This window comes from Plasmodium gaboni, chromosome 14 (genome assembly GCF_001602025.1).
Source record: "Plasmodium gaboni strain SY75 chromosome 14, whole genome shotgun sequence".
Taxonomy (NCBI): Eukaryota; Apicomplexa; class Aconoidasida; order Haemosporida; family Plasmodiidae; genus Plasmodium; species Plasmodium gaboni.
Window position 1 is genome coordinate 305908 of NC_031494.1, and position 21982 is coordinate 327889.

Here is a 21982-nt window from a genome sequence, read left to right on the forward strand (position 1 = left end):
TTTATAAAAAAAAAAAAAAAAAAAAAAAAACAATATATATATATATATATATATATATATATGTACGTACACACAAAAAGTGGAATATATATAAATATATATTTTATATATAATACATTTGCAGAAGAAGTATATATATTATTAATATTCTCTAACTACTTCTCAAATAAAAGGCATATATATATAAATATATATATATTATAATATATTTTATATGAATTTATATGAATTTATATGATTATAATTTAATTATATTTTATAAGTTTTATTTTATTTTCTTTTTTTAATATTATATTGTTTATGGGTCATATAAATTTTTTTTTTTTTTTTTTAATTTTATATTTTCATTTTGTGAGAAATATTTAATTATTAAAATATAAAAAATATTTTTAGAATATCTTATTTTTTATATTTTTTGTATATACATTTTTAACAAAACAAATAAATTACAAAATGAAATTTAAAAAGATAATACTATGAATTATATGGTATGAATATTTATATATATATATATATAATATAAATTTTTTTTTTTTTTTTTTTTTTGTTCTTTAAAACAATCAAAAAAATAAAATATGTGACGAAAATAATATATATAATGGAATTCATATGTATATATATAATATATATATATTTATAAATATATTATATTATCTGTATAATAACTACATATAAATATAATATATATATATATATTATTTATATAATAATAATGTGATTTTTAAAAAATATTATTTTGTTATAAAATGTATGTCAATAATATATTTTTATTTTTTTATAATTCTTAAAATTAAAAATAAAATATATATATAATATAGATTATATTTATAACAACATATTTAAATACTAAACATTTTTAAAAGGTTACAATATCTATTTAAAGCATGTAATAATATAATAAACATATTCTTTTCTTTTTTTTTTTTGTTTTCCTTTTTTTTTTTTTTTTTTTCCACTCTCACTCCTTAAATTAATTTACAGAAAAATGGTAAATAAAAAATATATACATTGTAAATTTTATAGAACGTATAATATTTTTTTGATACACAAAATAACATACAATAAATGATTAAAACATATAAATTAAATTATTATATCGTTAAAAGAATAAATAATATATATATATATATATATATATATATATGTATAATATATATTGTACGTATAAAATTCTTCATTTCATACTTTTTTTTTTGGTTTTTTAAAAAAAAGTACACTCGTCTATTTATTCATAGAAAACAATTTATTATATTCAATTGGACGTAATTTAAAAATAAAAAATATAATAAAATAAATGCAAGAATAAAATGAATATGAATTATAATTTTATTTTATTTTTTTGCCCTGTGTCCAAAAAAAAAAAAAAAAAAAAAATCAACATAATTATTCATATATATAAAAGGAATTCTTTTAATTAATATAAAATATACCATAATACTTAAAATGTATAATATATACAATATGTTAATCAAAAAATATATCTGAAAAAAAAAGTAATATCATCTTATATTCATCTTTATGATATTATACTCGCTTGTTTTTTTTATTTTTTTTTTTAATTTATTCCTGTACATATTAAGGAAATATAAATTAATATCGTTGAATAAATCTATACGTTAATATATATATTATAAATATATTTATTTTATTAAAAAAAATAAGAAAAAGAAAGAATGTGTCTTTACTTATTCAAGTATATGTAACACAATTTTCATTATTACTATATGACGAAGCAAAATATATATATATATATATATATATATATATATATAATATAAAAATATTTAATGTATGAATCTGTGATATATATGATGTTATAAATATATTCGCATAAATAAAAAAAATATACATATATTTATATGTGTATATGTATATATCTATATATTCATTTATTTATTATTCTTTTCCCTTTTTTCTATTTTTTTTTTTTTTTTTATTCTTTCTTATTCTGTATCTTTATAAGACCATAATTTGAATATATATGATAAAAGAAAAAAAAAAAAAATTAATATGTACCAAATAACTAGCACATAAACTTATATATATATATATATATATGTATGTATATATATGCAGATATTTTTTCTTCTTTTTATATTTTTTCGATTTAAATAATCGCATCCATGTATTCACAATACGACATAGAATATGAATATGTTACATGTACAAAAGGATATACGTTCATACTATATTCTCCAAATTTATTTGAAAATGTAAATGCAAAAAAAAGTGATTCTACATCCCCATATACTGAGAATAATAAGGAAGATGAAGAAGAAGAAGAAGAGCAACAACAAGACGATATAAATAATGAAAATATTATTGTTTTATTTTTACATGGATTAAACGGAAATAGTTATCAATTTGAAAACGTCTTTTATACATTAATACATTTTAACTATAAATTTATATCACTAGGTTATTATATAAGTGAAAATAAATATATATATATATATATATATATTTATAATATTTGTACATATGTGTGTATATTTCCTATTTTTTTTTATAGATTTTTATGGACATGGGAATAGTAGTCTCCTACAAAACGTTAATAAATTTACAGAAAAATTATTCATAGAACAAATATATGATGTTTTAAAAAAAAAAAATATATTTAATTCTAATTTTGTTGTCATTGGATTTTCTATGGGTTGTATTATAGCAGGTAATATATAAATTTAAATGATAGTGAAAAATATAAACTTATTTCTTTTTTCATATAAAAAAAAAATGATGGAATATATATATGTTTTTTATGATACTCCAAAAGGACAAATTATATTTATTTTAACATCTGTATAAAATATATATATATATATATATATATATATATATATATATATATTTATTTATTTATTTATTTATTCATTTATTTTCGAGCACAGCACATTTATCTGTCGATAATAAACTAAAGATAAAAAAGTACTGCTTAATAAGCGCAGCCGGACTAGCCAAACCAAGGCATCGATTTTTACAGTAACTATTTTGTTAAATAAATATATATATATATATATATATATATATATTTTTATAATAATTTTCTTTGAACAGTTAAGATACTATCCTATATATAAACATATATTTCCATTCTCATTATGTTAAATTTTTTGTTGACTTATAGTTTTTTATTAAAACATAACATTCGTCTTTGTCTACGAGTCGCAAAAAGATATAGTTATTTATTTGTAAATGAAGAAGCATTTAAAGTAATAAATAAATAAATAAATATATATATATATATATATATATATATATATATATATATATAATATTCACATATATGTAATTATTATATATTAATTATCTTTTTTTTTTTTTTTTTTTTTCTTTCCATAGAATGAATATAATGATATTCAGAACAATGCTTATTATAGTCATAACAGATATTCTGTTCTAAAAGAAAATGTATGAATAAAAAGGAAAAAACACAATACGTATATTTTGCATATTAACTAATATATAAAACATCAAATGTTTATTACATGTAAATATTTTTATAACTAATAATAAAAAATATATATATATTATGAACACATCTATGCATTCTAATAATGTTAATATAAAAAATATTTATTTTATTTTATTTATTTTTATTTTCATATTTTTTGTTTTATTTTTCACAGCATGAAAAATTTATAGAGACATTCTTAAAAGTTCTGACTGGGACAAAAATACAAGATTCTAAAAAATATTATAGCGCCTTCTTGAAAAAAAATTCAGACGTTCTCTTCATTTATGGGTATACATTTTTAATATACAATATATATATACACATATGCATATATATATATATATATATATATATATATATATACTTTGAAATGTATTATAAAAATATTTTTATATAATATATTTATAATTCATATCAAAATAAACATAACTTTTTTATAGAAGAGATGATGATGTTACACCTTGCGCTTATACAATAAAATTTTTAGAAAAGCAAAAAAAATATATAAATAATGTTAAGCTAATAATATTTCCTGAATGCTCACATCTTGTATTAACAGAAAAACCATATGAATTAGTTCAACATATTATTTATTTTTTACAAAATAAATATATATATAATGCAGAAAAAAATAGTGACGATATATAAAATCTAATAGAAAAAGGGAAAAAAAAAAAAAAAAAAAAATTTAATATATATATATATATATATATATAATTTATACACATGTGTATAATTTTTGTAAATATTTATATTTTTTTTAAATATAAAAAATAGATTACAATAATGTGTAATCATCTAATATACGACATATTTAATTAGGCATGTTTCATATATATATATATTTTATTTTTTTTTGTGAACAATTTTAATTCAAGTTATATACATATTATATAAAATAAAATATCGTTTTATATATTTATTTATATTTTAATAAATAATTGCTTTATTCTTCATTTTAATTTTTTCTTTTCTTATTTTTTCATTTGTAAACAATAATATAAATTGATAAATATATTATATATTCCACACCAAATTAATAATAATGATAAAAAAAAAACTGGGAATATACATCTATTTTCTTTTTATATATTTTTTTTTCAATTTGATTGAATATAAAATCATAAATATAAATATAATATGCATCTATTTTCTTTCTTTTCTCATATTATATATTAATTGTATTTTCCTATATTTTTAATATATCTATGGATATATTTATATAGGTGTATTTTATATATATAAGCAAAGAAGATATAAAATATCTATAAATTTATAATCTATTTTTTAAAGGGAAAAAAAAAAAAAAAAAGGAAAACTATATTATTTTCTTTTTTAATATATTAATTAGAAGATAATGTAATGAAAACATTGCATATATGTAACATAAAAAAATAAATTATATTACATTAATATATTAAATAACATATAGGTAAAATAATAAAATAACATAATATAAAAATATATATATATATATAAATATTATAAATATTTTTTTTATCGCTACTTTATACATATAAAATATATATATATATAATACATAATAAAACGTATATTTAAAATATACTCATCTTGTGTTCTTTTCTTATTTCATAATAAATCTCTACCCTACATAAAAAAAGAAGTGGGTATCATTGTTATGATATTTATGTATATATATAGAAAAAAAAATATATATATAATATATATATAATAAAATAATATAATGTAAATAATATTATAAAATAAATAAATAAACCTATAAATTTTCGAATTATTTTAAAAAATTATAAAATAAATAAATAAACCTATAAATTTTCGAATTATTTTAAAAAATTAAACATATAATATTTATCACATATATAATATATCTATTATTATTAAAATATATATGTTTTATTTTTTACATTTTTATGCAATTTCATGATGTAATATAAATATATATATATATATTCATTTATTTTAAAAATAGATATACATTAATTATATTTTATTATATTTAAAAAAACATCAGTTGTTTTTTTTTTCTCTTTTTATTCATTTTGATTAATTAATGCTTTTTGTAAAATAACTAATTAAAATTTCAATTTATCAAAATATAAACTTTTTATAATTTCACAATAAGAAAAATTAGTTTCTATATTTATATCGATATCATCTGCATTAATTATAATTTATAAAATTCTATATTATACATTATAAATATATATATATATATATATATATTTATTATATGTGAATCTTTAAAAAATACTTATATATTTATATTACATTAAATATTTCACTTATATATAATATCTTATGTCGATTCTACATTTTTTTTTTTTTTTAGTACTTCATAATGTAAATGGAGAAAAGTAAAATTAAATAATATAATAACTTATTGTACGAAATTATTTCACCTTATAAAATTAAAGTGCAAACATATATATATATATATATATTATATTAGCAACCTTTTCTATATAAAAGGCTTAATTTTTTTATTTATATATTTTATATTACATACAAATTAAGATATATATAATATATATTTATATTAATTTGATTCAAAACAAATATTTTAACATTTATATATATGTATAGATAATAATTATTTAACAAATTATATATAAAACATATACACCAAAAAAAAAAAAAAAAGAAAAAGTTAATTTAATGAAATTTAAAAAATATATGCATATGTAATAAATCATATGTACTACACACGCACACGAAATAACATACATATAAAAATATATAAATAAATATATATATATATATATATATATATATATATATATATATATATATATATATATTTATATATATTTTGTATTTGTTGATTTTTTTTTTTTTTTTTTTGTTACAATGGATAGCGTAGATGATGAGAAACCTATAACGAAATACATCATTGTGACCGGAGGTAATATGAGTGGGCTCGGTAAAGGGACAGCTATGAGTAGTATGGCTGTGTTATTGTTAACAAAAAACATTTTATTAACTACAATAAAGATTGACCCATATTTAAATATTGATGCAGGTACTATGTCTCCATATGAACATGGAGAGGTTTATGTATTAGAAGATGGAGGTGAAGTTGATTTAGATTTAGGTAATTATGAACGATTTTTAAATATAAGATTAACTTATAAGAATAATATTACATCAGGTAAAATATATGAAGAAGTTATAAAAAAAGAAAGAAAAGGTGAATACTTAGGTAAAACAGTACAAGTAGTACCACATGTAACAGATGCTATACAAAAATGGATAAAAGATGTGATTGATGAAAATATTAAGAAAATGAAAAAAGAATATAATATCGATTCTTTTAATAAAATTCCTTGTATGTGTTTAATAGAAGTTGGTGGTACTGTTGGTGATATTGAATCAGCTGTTTATTTAGAAGCTTTACAACAATTAATTAATAATTTAAATAATGATGATGTTTGTCTATGTCATTTATCTTATGTACCTATTATAGGAAATCTTAGGGAACAAAAAACGAAACCTACACAACATAGTGTAAAAATATTAAGAGAAGCAGGTTTAAAACCAGATTTTATATTTTGTAGATGTGAAGAACCATTAACACAAGAAGCTATTAAAAAAATTGCTTTATTCTCACAAGTTAAAAATGAACATGTTATATCATTACATGATACATCCAATGTATATAAAGTTCCTTTAATTTTAGAAAAACAAAATGTTTGTATGAATGTATTAAAAAAGCTAAATCTAGAAAATATCGTATTAAATAATAAATTACAAATCTCACCTTATTCATTTAATATATGGAAACAACTCGCAGACAGATATGAATCACCAAGCGAACAAGTTGTTATAGGTATTGTAGGCAAATATACAGCATCTAATGATACTTATTTATCTATTATCTCTTCTTTAGTACATGCATGTTTAGAATGTGGATTTAAATTAGTTATTAAGTATATTAACAGTAGCCATTTATCCTTAAAACAAAAAAAACAAAAAAAAAATATGGACTGGAAAAAAAAAGCAAAGAAATATTCATATGAAAATTTTTATGAAAATAGTAGCACAGAAAAACTCATATTTGTAGACGATACCACTTCTGATGAAGATTATGATAAAAAAAGAAGAATAAAATATGAAAAAGCATGGGAAACATTAAAATCGGTAGATGGTGTTTTAGTACCTGGAGGATTTGGTACTAGAGGTATTGAAGGAAAATATTTATCTTCAAAATATTGTCGTCTACATAATATACCATATTTAGGAATATGTTTAGGAATGCAAATAGCTGTTATAGATGTAGCGCGAGAATATTTAAATGTGAATGCGAATTCGGAGGAATTTGAGGATACAACAGAAATGCAATATACATCACCCCAATATAATGCAGTACCTACAGATAATGTTAATAATAATGATAATAATAATAATCAATGTGGAAAAAAAAATAAAAATACAACTAATTATTCTTATAATGAAAAAGAAAAAAAAGAAAATATAATAAATTTAGAAAATTTTAAAAATGAAATGAATGAATATAAAAAGGATGCACATATAAATGAGAATTGTAGTAGGAATACAACGTCATCTTGTATTTCAAATAAAAGTAATTCAAGTCATAAACCGAAAGTATTGGCAAGTTATACAGAACGTCCAAAACATGATAATGTAAACACTTTGAAAAAGGAAATTCATTTTGATGATAATATATCAACATCAATTTTAAATGATGATATAAATGTTGAGAATAATAATTATTCACACTATCAAGATACTTATATAAAAGATAAGAATACATATGATGATACGGATCCTATGTTTGATGGAAAGGAATATTTAAAAAGTCAATCACTCATATTAAAAGAAAAATGTATAAAAGATATTCCTAAAAAATTAACTGAAGAATCAATAAAAGAGAAAATTAAACTTATAGGTATAGAAAGTTATTACAAAAGTATAGAAGAAATAGATAATAACAATGTAATCATATCTATGAGTGAATTTAAAGGTGATGATAATAAAGGAGGTACCATGCGTCTAGGTGTAAAACAATCAAAAATTATAGATAAAGAATCTTTAACATATAAAGCATACGACGAAGAATTATATATATATGAAAGACATAGACATAGATATGAAATAAATCCTAAGTATGTACCCTTATTAGAAGCTGTTGGATTATCATTTGTAGCTAAAGATATACATAGTGTCAGAATGGAAATTTGTGAAATTAAAAATTTAGATTTTTATGTAGGTGTGCAATTTCATCCTGAATTTACTTCGAGACCATTTAAATCCAATCCTATATTTCTTGCATTTGTGTTAGCGTCAAAGAAAAAGTTAAAAGAGCGCTTGAACAAATATGGTAATAAGTTATGTTCAGGAATTTTATACAAATGAATAAATAAATATAAATAAATATACACATATATATATATATATATATATATATATATATATATAACATTTTTATCATTTTGTCTTGATATGAAAACGAAACGTTTTACGTGTAAATTATAAATATATAATTTATTAAGATATAATTTATTATATATACATTATACTTTATAATTTTATTTTTATTAATTTTTAATTATTTGTTTTTAATTACATATCATTTTTAATTTTTCGTATATAATATTGAAAAAAATTTAAACTATTATTTTAATATATATTCCCATTTTTAATAATAAGAAAAGTTTATTCCTTTTTTAATTTTATAAATAATTTTTACTAATCATATTTTTATTCCCCCCATTTTTGACATATTACATTAATATATATATATATATATATATATATATATATATATATATATATGTTTTATTTTACAATGTTTCCAATTGCAATAAAAAAAAAAAAAAAAATAAAATAAAATATATGAAATAATAAAAAATAAATATGCATACATAGATATACTCCATTTTAGTAATATTCAAAATTTAGTTTGTAACAAAAAATAACGTTACTTAATAAAAGTGCATAGACCAACAATTCAAATGTATTATCCCTTTTATTAACATAGATGACATCCAGGCCTGCTATAAAAAAGTCGCTATCGTTGGCTTCTTCTATTGATCTACCATCTATTAATCTTTTTAAATTATAATTTACGTTATTTATTATATATTTCTTATGACAAATTAATATATCCTTATTAAAATTCTATCAAAAAAAAAAAAAATTTACATAAAATATACAGAAAGTATACATCCAATATGCATCAAATGTATATCAAATATATATACATATATATATATATATATATATATTTATTTATTTATATATGTTCATTTTTATTTATATATATATATATATATTTTTTTTTTTTTTTTTTCTTACCGGTGTAAGTTTTCTCCCTATAGTAAAAGTATATAGTGGAAGAAAAAAATATGGTATTAAAAAATACGTATTTGTATACATACATTTCTGCACAAAATATATAAATATTTTATTACTATATTGATTGGCCAATATTACACATGATCTTTCATATATAATTTTTAACAAACTAATACGTGATGTTGAAAATACTTGTTTAAATGTTGCATATTGTTCTTTAGGTAGTTTCTGAATAGATATAGGAAGAAATTTGGTAGTAAATAAATTTCTAGTGATTTTTATAAATTTAAATTTCAATAGATATAAATTACATTTATCTGCTGATAGTATTAAATATTTATTCAATTCTTTTTTTTGCTGTTTATTTATAATGTTATTATAAATATAATTATCTTTATTTATACAACATAAATTTTTTTTTATTTTTTGTTCTTTGGTATTTTTTTTTTTTTTTTTGAATTTTTTTTTGTAATTCTTTTTATTGGTATGTTCACTTTTCATATGTGAATATAAAAATCTTAAAGTAGATATATTAAGCATAAGTATATTTTTTTTATAATTTGGTAACAATAAAAAAAATATATTAAATGATATACTTTGATATTTATTATTTCTACACTGATTATATAGATCTTTAAATATTTCTATATTTGTTTCTTCAGAGGTTGATAATAGATTAATATATTGTTCATATTTATCATCTTCCTTTACATTAAATATATAATTTCTCATATTTATTATATTTTTATATATTTCCTTTGGTTTCAGATTTTTATTCCTTTTATTTTTTTCGAACAGATTTGATGTTAAAAATTGAAAAAATTTATATTCTTTATTTGATAAATAATATTTAAGTATTTTTTGTTTGCTCTGTTCATCAATATTTGAGTAATTTATATTATAATTAATATTATAGTTATGAATATCAACAATTTCTGTTTGATCATTATTATTATTTTGTGATGAGTATATTTTACAATTTTGTAGGGTTAAAAAATAAATTATTCGTATAACTTGTAAATGAATATAAAACGAATTATTGATATATTTCTCTTCAAATATTTTTTTTCTTAATAAGTACATTTTTAATTCAATTACGTTAACTTTTATTATAAAAATGATAGTTCTCGATTTTTTTTTTTTTATATTTTTATTACCTCTATATGTGTTGCATATATATATGTCTGTTTGGAAAATAAGATTTTTAGGTCTTTTATTCAAACCATTGTCATTTTCTTTTACATTAAGATTCTTTAAATTGTTATTATTAATATGTATATTATTAATATGTATATTATTAATATGTATATTATTTTTTTCTCCTTTTTTAGTAGTATCATTTTTTATATATTGTATATTCACCAGAATTAATCCTTTACCACAAAATTTATAAAATTTTTTAAGTATATCAATATTTGAAAAATAATTAATTTGATAATTACCTTTATTTAAATTTAAGAAACAGATGTTAAATTTTTTATTTTCTTTCATTAAAATATTTTCTTTAATATTTTCTTTTTTCAAGCATCTTATATTATTAAATGAATTTAATGCATTATAATTAATATTATTATTTTTTTTATCATGTTTATTAAATAATGTTACATTTTCATTTATATCATATGTTATATTTCTATAGAAATTATAATTATTCGGTATCTTTTTTTTACCTACATAAATATTATCCTTTTTAATAATAAATGTGTCTTTCATATTATTATTATATAATTTTTTTAATTTCTTTTTTCTTTTAACCATTCTTTTTACTTTTCCTTTATATGAAACCTCATTTATATCAGAATTCAATGAATCTGATGATGAATAAAAAGTAGTTCTATTTTTTATATCCTTATTGAAATCATTGAAAATGTTATTAAATATAAAATTTTTTTTTTTATGATGATGATGATCAGTATATACTTTTTCTCTATCCAAATTATATTCTTTCTTATGTTTGTCTTGATTATATTTTTTTAAATATTTACAATGTTTAATTATTTTATTATGAGGTGATATATTTATTATATTATATATAATATTGTGAAAATTCGAAACAGTATTTTTTAATATAAGTGTATATCCCATATCATCATTAAAACAATAACTATTATTATTAATATTGATATTATTATTTATATTGCTATTATTATTTATATTATTATTATTACTATTAATATGTTCATATAATCGTTCAAATATCTTTTGATTATTTAATTCTGCTTCTCCTTGTCGTCTTTTTTTAAAAAGCTTTTCTTTTTTTATTAACCTTAAATAGGACTTGAATTTTTTGTTAACCATCTTAAAATCATTTTTACTATTATCCATTCTTGTGCTTTTTATTTTATCAAAGTATGTTGAATAATTTTTAAGTAATTCCTTTAATATTTTAGATTCCTTATAATTTGTAGTTATATGAAAATTAAAATAGAAATTATGATTATTCTGCTTTTTATATTTCTTTATAGCATTTCGTAATAATTTATTCTTAATATGTGCATAGACTTTTTTAAAACATTTCATATGTACATATTGATTTAATAATTTCTGTAAAAAGTATATCCATTTATTTTTTAACATATCATATTTTTCATCTCTATATAATAAATAATTTGCATTAAATTCATTTCTTATTTTATTTATATATTTATAAAATAAGGATTCTTTCATTTTTCTCTTTTTTATATATTCTTCATCTGATTCGTTGATATCTTTATTAAGATATTTACCTTCCCTATTTGTTCTAGTACTACTACTTATAAAATGAAAAGATGACGATGAAAATTCATCATTTGAAGAAGAGCTCTTTTCTTCATCTGATATACACTGTTTATTATGTAAATTATAAAATTTTTTTTTTAATTCGTTGTTTTCATAAGTACATGAATCTCCTACATTATTATTATTAATATCTATGCTTTTATTTTTCTTACGAGACATATGCTTATCATCACTATCACTTGAAAAATTAAAATCATAATCTGTTAATATGGGTACCTCATTATTATTTAATAATATTTCTTCTGCTGATATCATATTCTTATTTCTATTAGGAATTTTTTCTTTATAGTTATTAGGTTTAAATAACAGATATTTTTTTAACATGTGTCTACAAGCATATTTCATAGCTACATAAATCCTTTTTAATGTTTTCATTTCAACTCTCTTTCTTTCTTTTTCTTCATCTTCTTTGTCATTATCAATATAATTTTTCTTTCCTACCTTTTCATTTGTTCGTTTATTTCTATTAATAAATAATTCCCCTTCAGTTAATAGACTTACGATATTATCAATATTGTTTTCTTTCATATACTTTAACTTTTTACTATTCATTTTGAAAAGATAATTGACCAAGTTATTAATGCTTCTATTAGATAATATGCTCTCAATTTTTTGGTCCTTTCCTTGTAAATTCAAAAAGGATAATTTAAAGAGTTCAAATAATGAATATTTTTCAAAAATATTTAAAAAATTATTTAAAGGTTTATCCGTGTAAGGAAAATATTGCGAACATACAAAATTATCTTTAAATATGTTCGAAGGTGTATTAAAAAATATATCTACAAAAAAATCCATTTTTTTAACATTTTTTTTTATAATAAAATCTCCACTCCAACCCATATGTTTTAATTCTTGTTTACATAATATATTACTTCTTTTCTGTTCAACTAATTCCTTCTCTTTATTTATATGCCATCTTTTCGTTTTGTTATATAATTTTTCAAAGCAATATTTCTTTTTCTTCTTCATTTTCATATTCTCTGTCTTTTTATTTTTACTTCTATCTATTATATTATTAAACATAAAATTATTGTCATCCAAAAAAATATCATGAGTTTTATATGAACCATCTAAATGATGTAAAATATGCTCAAAGTTATCAATATAAGAATTTTTTTTTTTTTTATTATTATGTTTTATTATTTTTTTAGAGTTTTCTTTTTTTTCATCTTTATAATATGGAAACAAATGATCATAAATATTATAATTATTTTCTAGTTTATCATTCTTGATATTATTAGGATACCATAAACTTATACTTTTATCAACTGAACAAGATAACAAGAAATTATCATCCGGAGAAAATTTAATACATGGAATATTATGAGCATGATGTTTTAATAACATTTCATAAAATCTAGAGGATGGATCAAAAAATATTCTATACAATATATCATACCAATCAGCTGTATAAAAACTAACATTTGATGATGTCCAATAAATATCACTATTCACTTTTTTATCTTCATATATATTTTTCTTTTTATATACCTTATCTAAAAAGAATGATTGTTTCTTTTTACTAATATTATTAAGATATTTTAAATGGTTTTCATCATAAAAATAATTGCATACTTTCTTACTCATACAATGTATAAATGCACTTATATTATAATTGAAATTTTTTTTTGCTAATACATCTATATCAAGAATTTCTTTTTTTTCATTTTCAAAATTTTTTGTATTAACAGCACTATTACATGAATTAACATTTTCATTTGTATTATTTTTATTATTATTATTATTATTATTAATATCACTTTTTCCTTTATTATATTCCATATTACTACCATAAAGGTTTTGATCCTTTTTCTCACCTGAATAATATGAAGTTATTATATCACTGCTATTTACATATATTTTTTTATTGTTTATTTGTTCATTTTCACATTTATTTTCTTTCATTTCATTTTCTTCATTTTTGTAATAACCTTCTTGTAATAGAATATTTTCAAGACATTTCGATTTTATACTAAAAAAAGGTTCAGAAATAAAATTATCACTATTTTGATTCTCTATATATTTGTATTTCATATCATTTATTTTTAAAGATATAAGTTTCGTTTGTCTATTATATTTTTTATTTTTATTACGAGAATGAATATTTTCTATATTTATATTATTATTCCTCTTATTCCTTTTTAAACGGTATTCTTTTATAATTCCTTCACATCTTTTAATTTTCACATTACAATTATTAACAAACAATATAGAATTATCCTTTTTTAAAAATTTATATACTGAATAAGAACTTATATTATTACTATTATGTAAGCACAAGTTATTATATTCACATTCTGAACATTCTTCACTTGATGAGAAAAAATTAAATTCATTTATATCATTAGACAGGTTACTGTCAGAAGAACCACTTGAAAAAATGGAGTAACAATCAGACATATCAAATGCACTCGATTTAGAAGAAATATTTTTCTTATTCTCAATTATACTATTATTATATTCTTTATCTAATATAGTAGTATTTCTTTGGTTGTCTTTACCTTGTGTGGTATTTGTTATATATTCCTTTTTCATTTCATTATATCTAATATTTTCACCATATATACAATTATTATCAATACTTATGTTATTATTATTATTATTTAGTTCTATAGAAAATGCATATGAATTACTTAAATCGTTCTTGGATAATTCATAATTTTTGCTAGAATAATGTTCTTCTATTTTTTGTTGAGATTCTTCACTTTTTTTCTTATCATCCTTTATATCATCTTCTTTATTAATTATATTTGTTTTTTGAGATTCTAAATTTCTTTCGTCTTCTATAATAACATTGTTTTTGATTTTTTGATTTTCTATTTCATTCTCTTTCATTTTATCAACTTTTACTATATGATTTGCCATTTTTTGGTCTCCTATCTTATATTCTTTTTCCTTTTCTGAATTTTTATTACTTTCTTCATATAAACCCTCACATATAACAACAAAGTCCAAATCCATTTGATCATTCTTGTTATACGTCTGTAATATTTTATCTGCACATTCAGGCAAGGTATAAATATATTTAATCTTAACATCGTATTTCTTTTTTGCACAAACATTTTTCCAGTTTAAAGGAATTAAATTAAATGTCATTCTTTCTTTTTTAATTTGTTCTTTGGAATCATTAGTAATTCCTTTTATAAAATTATTTAAAGGTTCTTTTTCATTTAGTATATCCAGATTTCCAATGCTAACCGCTATCATATTACGTATCATTTCTTCTGATATATCCCCTGTTGGAATATTTAAGGAATTATTTCTTCGTGATATAATAACATTATTTCTATTAAATGGTCTATTTCTTGTATTTACGGATGTGCTTATATTTCTTCGTTCATTTCTTGAATTTAAAATATTATTATATATCATATCTAAAAATTGGTATTCCATATTTAAAGGTTGATTATTGTTATTAGGAACATTTCGCATCTCACTATTAATATTACTAATCACATTTATATTATCTGAATTATTATTATTAACTTGGTTTATATTGTTAACATTATTTTGTTCATTTGTGTTGCTTATAGTTATAACGTTATTATTAATATTATTATTTGAATTATCAACATTTACATCTTGGTCATTTTGATCAATGACATCTTGGACATTTTGATTATCTGAATCTTTGTCATTTTGATTATCTGCATCTTGACCATTTTGAACATCTACATCTTGAACATTTTGATTATCTGCATCTTGACCATTTTGAACATCTACATCTTGAACATTTTGATTATCTGCATCTTGACCATTTTGAACATCTACATCTTGAACATTTTGATCATTTTCACCATTTTGATCATTATCTGGTATGGTAACAGATCCAGGAATAACTTCAACATTTATAGAATATCCTTCATTTTGTTCATTCATGGTCTGATTATCACTATTAAAATTTGCATTCGAATTATCCATATTATTTTGATCATTCTGAGTATTTGTATTTCTTGTATTTCCTATACGACTTATGTCAAAGATACGTCCCATCATATTAACTACATTCATATCTCTATTCAAGTTCATGGTATTATTCGGATTATGCAACATATTATTAATATATGTATACAAATTATCACCTAAACTATTTCTTCTACGATTAGGTACATTACTTTCTACAGCAGTTAAATGGTTTGTCAAAGTATTATTAATAAAAAGCCTAACATGTTGAGTACTAGGTATAATATTATTACTATTATTATTATTATCAATACTAGAATTTGTTCGATTTCTTAAAATTGTATTATTTCTTTGTACAGAACTATTATTTAATGGTGTATTAGTATATGGTACTCCATGAGCAATAGGAATATTAACAAATGAATAATTTGTTCTAAAAGGTAAATTATTATCCATCATATCATTATCATCATATGATAAAGATGATGATGAATGTGATATGGAAGAATAAGAGAAATTTTCATCATTCATATCATAAGATGTGTTCTTTCTTCTTACATGTATATCCTTATTACTTCTTCTCTTATGTTTTTTTAATTTATTCTTATTTCCTTTATAATGTACCATATAATTCATTTCCATATCTACAGTATTATTTATTATTCCACTTAAATGATTTTCTTTCATTAAACTCGTACTTGTTAGTTCCTCTCTTTTTTTTTCTAAAAGATAATTGTTTCTATTTAAGAACCTTTTTCTAAACATACAGAAATTATTTTTTCGAGTGTAATTATCTTCATCATCACTATCATAGACGTCATCATAATTATCATAATCATCATCATCGTCACTATCGTCGTCGCTATCGTCATCACTATCATCATCGCTATCATCATTGCTATCATCGTCACTATCACACTCATTATTAACATCATTATTATCAACACAATCATTATTATCAACACCATCATTATTATCAACATCATTATTATCAACATCATTATTATCAACATCATTATTATCAACATCATTATTATCAACATCATTATTATCAACATCATTATTATCAATACCATCATTATCATATTCCATCGAACCGGGAATACCCTGATAATTAAATAATTTATACGCTTCATTCTCTTCCAATAAATCATTATATTCTTCTTTGAATGCATTTGATAAATGTATAACATCTAACAAATTGTTATTATGATCCCTTAATTCACAAATCACTAATACTTTTTTTTTAAAGAATACTTTTTCATTATTATTTATATTTATATAATTTCTTGAACATAATCGTAAATCATCTGGTGACATATTATTAGTTTGTATATATTTAATTACCCGTTTTAATTCTTTGATATATTTTAATGGAGCTTGTTTATAATTTTTCATTTTTTTATCTTCTTTCTTTTTTGTCTTCTTTTTTGCCTTCTTTTTTATGTCGCTTATACCTTGAATTATGAATATTGCATCATCATTTGAAAATAATTGGTGTTTAAAAGAAAAATTATAATTATGTCTAGATTTAATAAAATCTCTAAACAAATTAGAAATCTTTTTTAAAACTATATTAGCTTTTTTATAGCTATATATATAAGAGCGGCTAAATAAACATTTCTTTTCAAAGGAAGAAGAATCTTTATTATTCATAGGACATAAATTAGAAAATGTATAATTTCCATAATGTTTTTTTATTCTCAATAAGCTATAATTTTTATATTTTGTATAAATTATATTACTATCATTTTTAATTTCTTCATCACTACTATTTTGTATAAATAAATCATCATTAAATAAAATTAATTCATTATCACTCTTAATTTTTTTATTATATATATTTTGTGATAAAAAATCTTTTGCATGTTCAGCAAACATACGAAGATCATCATATTTATTACACATAAAGTTCAATAAATTTTTATTCATATCATAATATGTGTGTAATAAGCTTTCCAATTTTTTATTTCTGAAATTATAGTTCTTTTTTTTTGCCTTTATCTGTTCATTTGTAATACTATATTTATTATACTTATCTTTACAATGGACATACAAAAGAATATATTCGTATACATATTTTATATACCAATTATTTAACAAATTATGAGAATTTACTTGTAGCGTATTACTATCAAATAAATTTAAAGGAAAATTACATCTTCTAAGAAATATATTAGAATACATCTTTTTTATTTTTAACATAAACTTATTCATATTATGATATATATCCCATTGTATGTTGTAAAATTCTTTTCCTATATATGCTTGTTTTAAAAGTAATAGCATAGAATCTATTGGAAAATTTTGTGATATTGATATAAGTACAGATTTCAAATGTTCTTTTCTAAGAATAAAAAAAAGGGATAAATCAACAGGAATTTTACTTTTTCTTATAAGAATATTACTTATTATATTATCTGCTGGTAATATACATTTCATTCCTTTACTACAATGATCAGATAAATTTTTATTTTTCATTTTGTTTTTTCCCTCTTTGTTACAATTAGGTAATATATTTTTTTCTTTATTATTATAATCCTCCAATCCTTTATTATCATTAGATGATTTAGTTTCAAATATGTCTCTATATATATCTTCATATAAAAATGCACAACCCTTGTCATTTTCAAAGAGTTCTCCTACTCTTATATTATTATGAATAAACATATTTTTAAAATAATTTATTGCCTCATCATAATCATATCTTTTTCTAAAATAATAAAAATTGTTCAAATTATATATATGTATATTGTGAGTATTTGATCCAATGGCTAGTAAATTTTTTTTAAAATTAAATGATATAGCCCATGTAGATGTATCTGATTTTATATACATTTTATTATTAAATACAATATCTGGTTGTACATATATTTGTACAGATTTCAAAATCTTATCATTATAATCAACATTAAATAAATTAAATGTAAAGATATTAAGACCTTTCCATATATTATGATACTTTATTTTATTAAATGGATCCTCAAAACCTTCTAATCGTTTACTATACTCATTATAATATTTATTTTTAATATATGATTTACAGAAATTAATAAATGTCTTTCTCTCTTCTTTTAATTTATTAATTTTGTTCGTATATAACATATAATTCTTTGTATTTTTATTTAACCTTTTTAGTTGTCTTTTTTTATTTTTACCTTTATATTCTTTATTATGTGCTTTATATTTTCTTTGAGGATAAAAATACGGGTTTTTGTTTTTAAATTTTTTAATGTTTTCAAATGGTTTATAATGATATTTTTTACGATGAAGATTATAAGTATTAGCATTGTGATAACTATCATAGTAATTATTATCATGACTATCATTAGGATAATAATTTGAAGTGTCACTGGAAGAATAATCTCGAGCATAGAATTTATTCTTCTCTTTATTTTTCTCAATCATTTCCATATTAGCATTATTTAAATTTAATGACAAATTCTGTTCATTAATATCATCATTTATTTCATCATCTGTTGATGATTTCATATATTCATTTATAAAATGATTTTTTGTTCTGAACGTATTTATATAATCATTTTTTTCATTTAGTTCTAAATTATTTCTTAAATTATATCCTATATAAATCTTTTTGCGTAGCTTATTAAAAAAATCAAATTCTTCAATTTCTTTTTCATCATAATCTAAATAGTTATTATAATGGTATTTTTTATATGTGCTTTTGTAATTTCTTTTGATTCTTGTTTTTTTCCCTTTTTTCATTTTTGAGTTTTTCAAATCATTCGAGGATATATTATTCTTTAAATTATTGTGCTTATTATTTTCATCATCCTTTTTATTCTTATTATTTTTATTATCATCATCATCATTATTCAATTCTTCTTCTAGTTCCTCCTCTTCACTCTCAAGACTACTATAAATATCACTAATCCTAAACTTGTATATTTTTTTTTTTCTTTTTATACATTTTTTTTTTTTTTTTTTGCCCCTACGTGCTTCCCCTCTTGTATTATGCATATTATCGTTCTCCATTTTCATTACATCCGTGCAGTTCGTTTTACAGATATCCTCATTATATATGTTGTTTTTCTTTATTTTTAAAATATCAATTTTTTGTCTTTTCTTTTCTTTCTCATTATATGTATGATGTTCCATGATATTTATTTTTTTTTTCTTTTTTCCCTCAGAGGAGTTATTAACATGGTTAATATTGCCATCAGCCAAATCTTGATTATGAACAATGTCATTTTGTATGTGATTAATAATGTCATCATCACTGTTCGGATCCATAATATCACCTTCATGAATATCATATATTTTATTATTATGATCAATATTTTCTTTATTATTAGGAAAATTATTAATTGTTTGAAGATTTTTAATTTGATCTATTTTATCATTAGAAATGTCTACTTTTTTTTTTTTTATCTTTTTCTTTTTTTTCTTCACTTTAGATAGTAAGGATAAGGATTTCCTCTTCCTATTTTCATGATATTTATAAAATATCATATTCCTCTTTTCTTTAATTTTATTTTTTAAAAAATCAAAATAGTTACTATTTTTTGAAAATTTAATCGTATCAACAATGTCATTGGAATAATTAGCTAAATATTCTTCATTTATGATAAAGGGGTTGCACATATGCTTGTCTAACTTATACTTAGACTTAGAATTTAAATAATTATTATTGTTTAGTTGAATAATATTATCATTGTTATAATTGTTATTATTATTATTATTATTATTATTATTATTATCATCATTATTATTATCATCATCATTATTATTATCATCATCATTATTATTATTATAAAAATAATTATTATAATTATTATAATTATTATTATAAAAAATATTAAGTACAAAATGATGTTCGTCAATTTTTAACTTTTTTAAAAAACAATAAGGATCCTTTGAAATATTTGAAAAATGAGGAGATGTAATACCTTGGTCATTATATATATTTTCATATTTTTGAAAAAAATCGTATATATTATTTTGCAAAATATTTTTTATTTTCTGTTTTGTATTTATAGATTCAACAATTTTTTCGACATAATATACATTAGTATCTTCTGACCATCCAACTGAAATTAATATACTTTTATTCATTGCTTCATTTTCTTCACATTTTATATTAACATATCCTTTAGAATATAAATGTGGAGAAAGTTTTAAAGAAGGACATGGTATATTCATTTTTTTTAAATAAAATTCTCTTTTCAATTCTTCATATATATATGATATTTTATTCATATTTTTAAAAGAGGAATTATTTTTTCTAATTTCTTCATTATTAAAATAATATTGAAGTTTATATTTATTATTTTCATATTCTTTCATAAAAAAATTACTATTATTTATAAACTTATTCATTTCATATACATAAATATATTGACCGTAGCTAATAAATATCAGTTCATATTTTTTACTTACACTCAATAAATTTAAAGCGAATGATATTAGTTTATGTTCTACTCCTTTCTGTAAATCACAAGAAAATAATAAATCCACTTGACAGTTTTTTAAAGTTTTTACATTATCCCAAGGAGTACCGGATAGACGATCATTTCTCATGGTCTTCAT

General features: G+C 19.2%; 3 protein-coding genes across 3 annotated transcripts; 2 read left to right on the forward strand and 1 right to left on the reverse strand.

The window, feature by feature from the left end:
* Nucleotides 1-2123: 2123 nt before the first annotated feature.
* On the forward strand, nt 2124-4102 carry PGSY75_1410100 (putative alpha/beta hydrolase; the record flags this gene model as incomplete). Its single annotated transcript, XM_018787806.1, has 7 exons — nt 2124-2418; nt 2513-2668; nt 2889-2979; nt 3125-3209; nt 3340-3408; nt 3627-3742; nt 3895-4102. The coding sequence occupies 7 exons, from the start codon at nt 2124-2126 to the stop codon at nt 4100-4102; spliced, it is 1020 nt and encodes a 339-aa protein (XP_018639178.1).
* A 2181-nt stretch (nt 4103-6283) lies between these two features.
* On the forward strand, nt 6284-8809 carry PGSY75_1410200 (cytidine triphosphate synthetase; the record flags this gene model as incomplete). The annotated part of the gene is made up of 1 exon (XM_018787807.1): nt 6284-8809. One exon carries the CDS (start codon nt 6284-6286, stop codon nt 8807-8809), a length of 2526 nt encoding a protein of 841 aa, XP_018639179.1.
* Nucleotides 8810-9334: 525 nt separating this feature from the next.
* On the reverse strand, nt 9335-21982 carry PGSY75_1410300 (hypothetical protein; the record flags this gene model as incomplete). The annotated part of the gene is made up of 2 exons (XM_018787808.1): nt 9335-9574; nt 9752-21982. The coding sequence occupies 2 exons, from the start codon at nt 21980-21982 to the stop codon at nt 9335-9337; spliced, it is 12471 nt and encodes a 4156-aa protein (XP_018639180.1).